Source organism: Plodia interpunctella, chromosome 16 (genome assembly GCF_027563975.2).
Source record: "Plodia interpunctella isolate USDA-ARS_2022_Savannah chromosome 16, ilPloInte3.2, whole genome shotgun sequence".
In the NCBI taxonomy this organism is placed as follows: Eukaryota; Metazoa; Arthropoda; class Insecta; order Lepidoptera; family Pyralidae; genus Plodia; species Plodia interpunctella.
The window spans coordinates 7309218-7320083 of NC_071309.1; the positions used below are offsets into that span (position 1 = coordinate 7309218).

At 33.9% G+C, this 10866-nt stretch overlaps 2 protein-coding genes and 1 long non-coding RNA gene across 3 annotated transcripts; 2 read left to right on the top strand and 1 right to left on the bottom strand.

The window, feature by feature from the left end:
• The first annotated feature begins 1015 nt into the window (after positions 1 to 1015).
• Positions 1016 to 2675, top strand: LOC128676441 (uncharacterized protein). Its single transcript, XM_053756548.1, has 4 exons — positions 1016 to 1358; positions 1498 to 1669; positions 1910 to 2038; positions 2368 to 2675. Exons 1-4 carry the CDS (start codon positions 1246 to 1248, stop codon positions 2608 to 2610), a joined length of 657 nt encoding a protein of 218 aa, XP_053612523.1. The 5' UTR covers positions 1016 to 1245; the 3' UTR covers positions 2611 to 2675.
• A 1312-nt stretch (positions 2676 to 3987) lies between these two features.
• On the top strand, positions 3988 to 6536 carry LOC128676439 (uncharacterized). The gene is made up of 2 exons (XR_010370101.1): positions 3988 to 4422; positions 5719 to 6536. It is a non-coding gene; the product is annotated as an uncharacterized LOC128676439 (long non-coding RNA).
• On the bottom strand, positions 4314 to 10776 carry LOC128676440 (uncharacterized protein). The gene is made up of 4 exons (XM_053756546.2): positions 10476 to 10776; positions 9733 to 9818; positions 9252 to 9482; positions 4314 to 8444 (listed from the first exon to the last, which is right to left on the bottom strand). The coding sequence occupies exons 1-4, from the start codon at positions 10667 to 10669 to the stop codon at positions 8290 to 8292; spliced, it is 666 nt and encodes a 221-aa protein (XP_053612521.1). The 5' UTR covers positions 10670 to 10776; the 3' UTR covers positions 4314 to 8289.
• Positions 10777 to 10866: the final 90 nt, after the last annotated feature.

Consider the following 10866-nt stretch of genomic DNA (forward strand, 5'->3'; position numbering starts at 1 on the left):
AATTGTTTATAACGTCATCAAATACTTCCAAGAAGAAAAAAAATTGGAGCGATAGCAAAAGGACAGTGAGATGTCTGTGACCGAAGAGATTGACTACGATGACCCCGGTGAAGGGCCATCAACGTCTCAAAACTAATTGTAGTATTTTGATAAATAATAATGTATCGCTCAAAGAATCGTTTTCTTTTTACACCTATGTAGCTATTCTACACACTTATGTATCTCTTAACAAGCTTGAAACTAATAGGTTTTCCATGCTAGAATATTAATTTTGCTTAAAAAGATATGTTTTTCATAAAATGGAAAAATATCGAAGTATCCGAAAAAAAATCCACCAAAATAGAAAAAATTCCGATTTTTTTTCATCAGTAATGCTAATTATACTTAATTATAATAGGCCCTACCATTATACTTTCGCCATTTTAGATTTGATTCTTTATTGGCGCGGCTTATACTACCTACGTCTAGATTCCTAATATTTGTTTTTGTAATATACTTCACTACTTGTAAAGCAAAATGGTCTGTGCTACATACCTACGTTTCTCGAATAAATTCTTTGTATTTTTTATTTATTGACCGAGCAAGCGAAATGAGCGAGGTCTACAAATCAACTTGGGGCAAAAATATTTTTTTTATATGTATACATATTCGAACCGTGGATCTGATTTTGATGAAATTTAAAAGGTATGTAGGATTTGTCAATAGAATTTTTGGGACATCACTATCTGATTATCAAAGTCGTTTTTGAAATAAAAAACTCATGAAAATTTAATGTGTTCGCGAAGTCAAGTTCGCGGCGAATAACTAGTTACTCATATGTTTTGACGTTTGGATTTGTCTTAGTGTATAGGTTAAAATGCACTAATGACTGTGGCTTATTGCTTACGCTCCGGAACGATCGGTCTACTTTCCCGTTTGGTCTATAACTCAGATTCGTGCTATTGGCTGGACAATGCTATATTTCAGCTAAAATGTTTACTGGACTAATCAACGAAATGTCAATGTCATATTGAAAGTTGCAACAGCACACAACAGCTGGTGCCTTGCTGAATGCACTATTGAACCTAGGTATCTACTTCTACCTAATTTGTTACCTACATAACAGAATTTGTTTTAAAAAGTATATTTGTATTTAAGGCTTTTGGTTTTTAGTTGAATTAAATAAATGAAAATATAATAGTCTGAAAAAAATAAATATATAATTAAAAACTTCTACGTTGGATTTCGCTGATAAATAGAACGATCATGGCTCTTATGAGATCTAAAGAAATACCGGAAGATGCGGTTGTTTTAGATGAAGTAGACGCTGTTTCATACGCTTGGGAAGTCGTATCAAATTGGGAATCTATCTCTGACACGTATGTATATCTTATTTACCTGAACATATTAATTTTAAAATATGGTATGAGGTTATAATAGCCTGAGTAAAGGATTATTATATAAAATGTATATATTATATTCATTTTGTAAGTACTTAAACTACTTTTTAATTTATAGATGGGCCCTTAAATATGGACCTCCTATACTCGGAGGAATTAATGCAATTGCAGGGATTATAATAAATAACCATTACAGAACCAAATTGAAACTGGGAACATACGGGTTTTATTCATCTGTTATCCCCATAACTTTAATGCCTGGCATTTTAACAACATTATTCCATAGGCATGTAAGTATTTATTAAAATGGTTAAATTATCTGCTAATAATTTATTTTGCCTGAAATGGCTTGTTTACATTGAAAGTCCATGGGCATTACTATAATAATTAATTATATAGTGGACCAGAATTATATCCTTATTCTGGTCCATGCCACATATTTAGAATGGTTGTAATTGTTATCATTATAATCATGTTTAACATTGAAACTCCTGGTTGTATAGTCTTTCATTTATATTGACCTATTATAGATTATATCATCAAAAATACTGATAATGAAATCTGATTGCCCCATTTGCTATGAAATGCGGTCAGCAGGAATTCAGCTTGGACTTGGGTTAGCATATCCAATGATTTTAGCTCCTGCATCAGCTATGATGGTATGTAATATTTAAACTGTTTTTTAATTTTCTTTTCTTTTTCTCCACTATATGTACTTGTTTATACTAGCATTGCATAGCTAGGTGTTTACCTGCATGTATACACTTGGTTCAGAGTTAGAGTGGTTGGTAATCTGTCATACAGGTTCTCCTAGTACAGATACCAGTACACATACTGGACATAATCATTATTTTATTATTAAACTGAATTCAAAATATAAATATGTGTAGTATTTGAACTTAAATATTATAATTTTATAAATATAAGTGAACAATATCTATTTATTATGTATGTAAAATGGATTATAATAAGTTATGTTTATTTTCAGTTTGCAAACAGATATGCAACATACAGATTACCAGATTTGACATTTGATGGACCCAAAAAAGTGTTCCAGTTGGTAAGAAATATTACAAGACCATTTTATGGAACAGTAGTCACACTGTCTGTTTGTCAGTTTATTGCATCTTCTCTTGTCACATTTTTTGAGCTGAAGAACAACTTTGCACTGAGAAAGAAATTGATAGAATTGGAAAATCAATTGTTAGTACAAAATGAAGACTCAATATAAATGTTATGTTTGATTGAATTGTAAATATATAAATATATGGTAATAAACTAGTTTTAGATGTGCAATTTGTCATTTTTATCGATTTCATCAAACAAATAAAATCTATATATCTAGCAATCTATATATGTAGTTTATTGAGAACTTGAAATATTTAATATTTTTACTGACAACGAAACAATACACAACTTGCATTATCTGGTGTCAATAATTTTTTAAAATAGATTTTCAGCTATTGAAATAAAAATATATTTTTCGTAAAGTCTATATTAATTATAATTAATTACAAAAACAGACAATAAAGTTTGCACACAACTGTTTTCAGAAAGTACCTAAATTTTTCTTTATGAACACACAAATACACAACTGCCAATATCTCTTATACCTAACATAGCTTCCTTGGACCAATAATAGCTTAAAAAACAAAAGAATTTGATTTTATCTGAAACAGGATTTGATTCTGAGATAGTATTTTACGTGTTGGTATATGTTGCACCATCCTTCAGAAATTATAGGTACTGCATTTGGCCAATATCACAAAATAAAATAGTCGAATTTGTACCATAACAGATACGAATTCGCGTCTATTTTATGTAAATCTAAAAATGTTCGTATAACTTTTAACATACAGAATTTAACTCACATTACTACATATTTTAACAAAAATGAAAATATGAAATTAACATTAACAAGATGTGATCATTACATTTAATTTATTGAAATTTAACAAGAACTGGCATACTTTGAGTTCTATATACTAGGTCTCTATTCATAAAGGGAACACAAGACGTTTGCATTATTATCATAGTCAAGTATATAATGTGCAAATCTCCAGAAAAAACAGGATTTTGCTTTGTCAAATATTATGGATGATCACTTGTGGACCCAAAAAGTATACAGAACAGAAATGGGTTTACGTCCAATTTGTTCCAAAACAATCGGCTTTTTGGTTGATTGGTTAGGAAACTTCGGGAATAATCTTGGGCGTAAACTCATCGGTGTGTGAAGAACAATTTTTTATTAAACATAATATTATGAGATATGGTTTTTATACCACTCTTAGAAACACATTATTAACAATTTATTACATTTTAAAAATAATTCTTAGTTACTATGTACTAAAAAAATGAACTTTAAATTTTTTTATATCTTTTAACCTTATGTATTTTTTTTATGATTTTTGATTTCAAAGATACCCTTTATATCATTACTATATATTAGTTCTTGTAACCTATGGTACCCATTTACTTATATTGATACGCTTTAGTAATTCCACCCAAAAGTTAGTATTATTATCATCATAAACAATCACGATAACACGATCCATCATCCACCATTAAGGTCATAGCTCATTAGAGCCACCCGGCACCCGACCCTCACCGCCTCAACTAGTGCGGTTGATATTGTTTGTATGGATTTCTATGGATGTACGCTCATTACATCAACTCCGGATCGCCTCGCTCGCAAGTTGCCCACGCGCGGGCGGCGAGTGGACCACTTGGTGACAACTCGCAACTCGCATGCTTGCCGCACGTTGATCGCGCGTTGCCGACGAGTGGACTGCGCGCTGCCTGCCAGTGATTCACTTGAGGGCGATGCGTTGGCGATGCGCCGCTCCCCACCCTCCCTTCATTCCCAGCCTTTCTTTCGAACGAAGCGGACGTATCGTTTTTACTTTTAAAATGAATAAAGAAAAACTTATCGAAGAAGTTCGTAAATATACTTTATTATATGATCTAAGTGACTCGAAGTACAGTGACAATGTAAAAAAGGAAGAAGCATGGACAGAAATAAGCAACACCTTAGCGGTAACAGGTAACGGGTATTATTTATGTATTAAAAATATTAAATAAAAGATAGTACAACAGATTGGTGCTTAATTCGGTTGTCCCTTGTTTTGCATAATGTTCATTTAGTCTAATTTTAATTTGGTAACATTGCAAGCTAGTAATGGACAAAAATGATATGTAACCTACAATGTAAATCAAACAAGAGACCATATTGTTTCAAACGTTGTTATGTGAAACAAGGTACTACCACATAATTCGTTATTAACTAGAGATCCACATATATGACATTTGATGATTAGTGATTCATAAAAAAATTGATAATACGAGTAAGCAAATTAAGTATTCCATGGAAGCTGTCCAACCGATGATTTGAAATAAGCAGCAAACGAATCACGTATGTTAAAAGCAGTAGTGATTCCACCAATGTGACGTAGATCATTGAACGCCTCCTGATGCAGGTTATGATGCGCTGGCCTGGGTCTGGAACAGTACTCTTCGTTACTTTCGATATTATAAGTTCGCATTACATTATGCAATATACATGTTGTCAAAACAACATTATCAACCATGTCTGGATTTAAACGAATATTTTTATTGTATATTTCAAACTTTTGGTATAATATTCCGAATGCATCTTCGACTACTTTGCGTGCGCGTGACAGGCGATTGTTAAATTCTTTTTGGTCCTGAGATAGTTGTTGAGAACGAGAATATGGCCTCATTATGTTCTTTTGTAACGGAAATGCCTCATCGCCCACGAAAACATGTGGAAGTGCTACGTTTGTCCCGGGCAATGCTTTGTCACTTGGAATATTGAACCTATTATTTTGAATTCGTTTTCCAATTTTTGAAGATGCAAAAATACCACCGTCGCTGTTTTTGCCATAAGCACCGATGTCAACAACTGTAAATCTGTATTTATCATCGACTATGGCCAAGAGAACTATCGAAAAATGTTTTTTATAGTTGTAGTAGAGCGATCCGCTGTTGGGTGGAGCTATTATATTTATATGCTTGCCATCTATGGCACCAATGCAGTTTGGGAAATTCCACCTGTCACTAAACCCTTCCGTAATTTTTTCCCAATCTTCAGCTGTAGGCGTTGGCATATAAACACTCATCATTTTGTCAATAACAGCTTTGCACACTTCCTTAATTATTGACCTAATAGTTGTTTCGCCTAATCTAAAGCTTGTAGATAAATTTCTGACTGAAGTGCCACTCGTCAAATATCTGAAACAAAGAAGTTTTTAATTTTGTATTACACAAAATAGGCTGTAAAAAAGTGAATTGTATTTAATTGACTATTTATTTTTTTCAGTACCAATGTGCAAGAAAACGTGGTCCAATTTAAGGGAAGCTCATCGTAGGGCTATTAAGAAAAAAAATACCAAAAGCGGTCAAGCAGCAGTCTCAGTTAAAAAATGGCAATTCGAGGATGAAATGAATTTTTTGACACCCTTTTATAAAGAAAGAGCAACTGTATCTTCACTACTCAGAGATAGTGATGATACAGAAAGTACCGTCAATGAAGATTCGCAGTTGTCTGCTCCCGATTGCCAATCGGATATTTCAATAATAGAAGATCGTCCAACATTATCTGAGTCCTCTACAAAGAAATCCAAGTTTTCAAATATAAAAAAGCCCAGAGTACTTGACGAAGACAGATCTTCTGCATCGTCATTGTTAATGAAATATATATTAAAAGAAAAAGATGAAAAAAATGAAGATGATATTGACAAATTTTTTTATGGTATAGCTGCAACGGTGAAGAAATTTAATGAATACAACAAAGCAATTATGAAATCTCAAATTTTTAATATTGTTTCGCAAATGGAACTCCGAGAAATCAATGAAAAAGGAAATAATTACTACGACAGTAATAATTATTCAACGCCAGGACCTTCGGGAAATTATTTAACAGCAGGCCCTTCTGGATACAGTACTACAACGAATTATGATACAGAAAGGAATGCCACAGAGGTGAACACACCAGTCTTGACTAATACTGAAAAAAATTTACCTGTTTTTTAAATACTGAAAAAGATTTACCTGATTTTTAAAAATGTGATTAGTAAGTACTTAATTAGTGACAAAATTATGTCAATATTACGAAAATAAAGGTTGATTTAAGATACTCTTACATTGTTTTACTTATACACACATACATACTTACATATATACCGGTCAAAAACTAAATTGTTATTAAAATGACACATGGATCATACCAAGAGGTAAAAAAAACTAAAGTAATAACTTTATTTACTTACTTTAAAGTCACAGCCAATTTCTCTTCGGGTGTGATCGCTTCTCTGAATCTTGTGTTTTGCTTAGATATGGAGTCTTCAATATGAGACAGTATGTTATAAAACACACTTTGCGGCATATGATAGTAGGAAAAAAATTTTTTCTCGTCGGCTAGCAAATGCCTACGAGCTGTCCAATATTCGCCCTCTTTTTTTCTTTGTTTAAACATTTCGTGCACCCAATAAGCTTTCCTTTTTCTCTTGGGTCTTTCATTTTCTTCTGCATCAAGCGCTACAGCTATGAGTGCCAATTCACGGTTTGTAAAATTTAACATTATGAAGCGCACGTGTAGACGTAGTGCCAATTGTTAACAGACTACACGAAAATTCCTGGACTAACCGGTCTCCAGTGGTAGACCACGCGGCGTCCACCAGCGGCCAGCGCGGGGTCCACTGGGTGACGATGCGAGGTCCACTGGTTGACCGCGCGACGTTTATTGGTGATAACACGGTGTCCACCCGTGGACCACCTGTCGACAACGAGTTGACGCCGTGCGACGAGGCGGTGCGGAGTGGGTGCCGGGTGGCTCTAATGAGCTATGACCTTTATTCCGCATTTTTTTAAGTAGACGAACGATAACAGTAAACTGTCTTTTAAGCCGTTCATTCGTAAACATTTTTTAAATATTACATTGTAGTACATTATATATTTCGAAATATATAATTTAATTCTTTTGATCTCATCATCGCCACCGAACCCAAAATAGGCATGAAACGCGTTAAAATTATTACAAATGAACAGCCTGAAACAGGACTTTACAGTTGCCGTCCCCTTAACCATAGATGTAAGAGCTCCACGTTACACTAACTGCAAGTCGGGGATGTAACTCGCTGTTATAATCTAAACCTAGCACACTATTCTTCATAAAGTGTATCCAGTGACTAATGCCCACCATAGCTTTTTGTAGCACTTTGAGAGTGTCAACTGAATTCAGATCCTATTTCAGAGGATATGTAGATTTTGTTCTTTCACAATGCTCATATATCAAGTGGGGATATGCGTTATAAGCACATGAAGTAAAAAATATGTGGACGAAAATATGTAAATATTTGTGATCTATTTTGCTGATTAAATTGTTGTCAAAATTCTGATCAAAGCATTTTCAGCTCTAAACACTCTCAATCACTTATTTCTAAGCAGTTCTGTGTCATTTAGATAATGTAATCAAATCATATTATTTATTTGCGAATCACCCTTTGCATGATATCCTCCTGAACGGCTTAGTATTAATTCATAAGTTTTTTCTAATCCCAACTTTTGATGGCACCATTGCTGCCTCAAAGGAATGTAGATGGCAGTGATCATAACCTTAAACTATTTGAACGAAACACATATCGCAACATTGAGAGTCCGAATCACTTTGAGCATAATTATGACCTTCCATTGTACTTCCGAGCTTTAAATGAACTGACGGGTTATCTAAACAAGTTGTACATAAAGTATGATTCTGGACACTATTCTTACACTTAGAATCTAAATTATTACTAACATAAGAGTGGCCACTTAGTCCGCTAGCATCTGAACTGTAGTATAAACTTTCTTCATGACGTTCGGGACGGCGGGACCGGCCAAGGGTGAGCTGCCGCTAGCACCGCTGGCTGATGTAGTCGTTGTAAGTAGCAGAGATCTCTTCGCTCTGGTAGCGTGTGAGTTTGATGCTCCGGCGCAGGTCGGCCGTAATGGCAGCCTTGTACCCCCCCTTCCTAAGGAGGGAGTCAATTGTTTGGATTTGGTCCCATCCTGGAATGTACCAATAACTTCACTGAGGACTTTGTAAAACAAAAGGCATAACATTTTGGAAATAACATAAATTACATGAATTAATTAGAGAAAATTAGATAGAACAAAATTACTGAATGCACACAACTCATTTATAGTAAGACTGATTGTATATGTTGCCCAAACAAAAAAAGTTAAAAATTGACATGACATACATTACATATTATTTACATAAATTGGTAATGTTAAACACTTTCACGCTGGCAGCCAAATCCAACATTAGGTTACATGACTATTCACCTTCGTCAAAGGCTTCGAATAGTCACCAAAACAAAATTTTGGCCCTTCTATGTATTATTAGAAACACAATTAAAAAATTACTGTGATAATGACAATGCTTTAAAAGATTTGCTTTTAATTTTCGTCCAAACGCTCCATACTAAATGATAGTCTGTGATATCACAATAGAGCAATCTTAGCGGAAAAAGCTATGTTTGTTCAACAGCTACCTTAATTATTGCATCAATGATGGCGGCGGTGATGACTTCTTATATAAAATTGTTTCAAAATTGTAGTTTTATGTGTCGTTTAGTTTATTCTACAATTATTTTAAATGGACTATTCAACTAATTTTAAATCTTCGTATAAAGATCCAGGGCCTTGTTACAGTCTATCAATTATATTTGATCTAGAACATACAGCTTTTACAATTTTCTGACATTGTCATATACCCTATTGGTATGCTTTATGTATCGCGACATATAGTTACTATTCAGTGCCTTTTTATCCCAATTTAATTAACAAATAAGCAAATTTTTTGACACATACCCTGCTCAGTTGCAACTTGAGGTAAGTAGGTTGCAGTACGCTTAGAGCCTCTTTCACTAAGAAACTCAATGCGGATGCCATGCTTGCCCAACTTCCAGTCCAAGTAGTGTTCAGCTTCCTCAAAGTTCTGCAGAATCGAGACTGATACAGTCAACCGAGGTACTTCTTCCCGAGTTATTGGTGAGAAGCGGGAATCCTTTAAAGCACTAGTGATTGCATATTCACGAAGACCTGTTAAACAATTTTCAACTGTAAGATACTGTTGGAGTTGGCAAGAATAAAAGTACTTCTATGTTCCATGAATAAGAGGGTATTATTCTGCCTGAAGATTAGGTGGCAGTGATATATCTATTGTCATTTATTTTATCTTGCTAAATGCACCTACTACATTATAATATAGTAACAGTTGTACACTTTGTTCACCCGGGTGAATAAATGGCTGTTTGGATGCAACAGAACTGTCCTGTTACTATTATTTTACCTGAATGCAAGTGCATTGCATTGAAAGTTCCAATGCATCCACGAAGACGATGTTCTTTCCCAATTTTCCATGTCACGAACAAGGGACTGAAAATTTACTAAAATTTAATGTTGACTTTTGTTATCTATAGAGACTTCAGTATTGTAGCAATTTGGTAAAGAGTCATTTCAGAGATCATTCTTGGACACAGCCTGAATTTTGAAACTAACTTCAACCAACTTTAGTAGTTTAGGTTATCCTTACTAAGAACCTAATTTTTATTGTAAACAGCAACAGATTTAGATGTAGATTGTAATTAAAGAAAATATAATTATTTTCTCTATAATAGAACAAAGAAAAATACACAATACTTGAAGAGTTCAGGTATTTCTTAAAGTGATAAACTTTGAGAAATCTAAATTATAAAATTGAGAAAAAACACTTTAAGCTAATATTGAAAAAGTATGATGTCTATGTTATACTATGAATTTTTTATTATTATTATTATACTATGAAATTTTGATTAAACATATTTATTCTACCCACTATCCTTTACTATACATAGTGAAGTATGACTATCATAAGGTTGGTGAATGACTTAATTATGTTCGCAAGACTTTCTCAAGCCTTATTGGAAACAAAGGAACAGTAGGAAAGGAAGCCCAACAAAGCATGTTACCTTGGGTGGGTTTCTATATTCTTTGATTAAGACTGCCATCCTATTTGTGAAAATATACCAACAAAGAGTTAGTCTATTCACTTACTAGGCATCGTTGGTGAAATTTGGTGTTTGCGGAGGGTCCATACTATGAAGCTGACAATACAAAACATCGAAACAAAAGTAACACATATCAGGTATAGCCACAGATTCTTGATAACCGTTTAAAGGTCGTTCTATGCTATTACTGAACGAGTTATTCAGTTTTTGTTTCTTAGTTCCACAACATACTGAAGACATTTTGGTTGCAGTTAGATCTAAATTTATGCAATGCACAAAAGAAAGGTATCGCAATCAAACACACTCGTCTCGAACCAAAAACCAAACCAATCAACCAACAAAAGATTTCTCTAGCTGGCTGACGTTCAAATTGTCAAAGTGACAGACAGACATTGACGTCTTAGGACTGTACGTCTCAAAGATTTTGGCTTTGGGGA

What these genes read in the sequence shown, in the direction of transcription:
- LOC128676441 (XM_053756548.1), top strand. Translation starts at nt 1,246, where the DNA reads ATGGCTCTTATGAGATCTAAAGAAATACCGGAAGATGCGGTTGTTTTA. An exon ending in TGGGAATCTATCTCTGACAC is followed by an intron (nt 1,359 to 1,497) that starts GTATGTATATCT and finishes TTTAATTTATAG; the next exon opens with ATGGGCCCTTAAATATGGAC. An exon ending in CTCCTGCATCAGCTATGATG is followed by an intron (nt 2,039 to 2,367) that starts GTATGTAATATT and finishes GTTTATTTTCAG; the next exon opens with TTTGCAAACAGATATGCAAC.
- LOC128676440 (XM_053756546.2), bottom strand. Translation starts at nt 10,669, where the DNA reads ATGTCTTCAGTATGTTGTGGAACTAAGAAACAAAAACTGAATAACTCG. An exon ending in TGCAATGCACTTGCATTCAG is followed by an intron (nt 9,483 to 9,732) that starts GTAAAATAATAG and finishes ATTGTTTAACAG; the next exon opens with GTCTTCGTGAATATGCAATC. An exon ending in TCAAGTTGCAACTGAGCAGG is followed by an intron (nt 8,445 to 9,251) that starts GTATGTGTCAAA and finishes GGTACATTCCAG; the next exon opens with GATGGGACCAAATCCAAACA.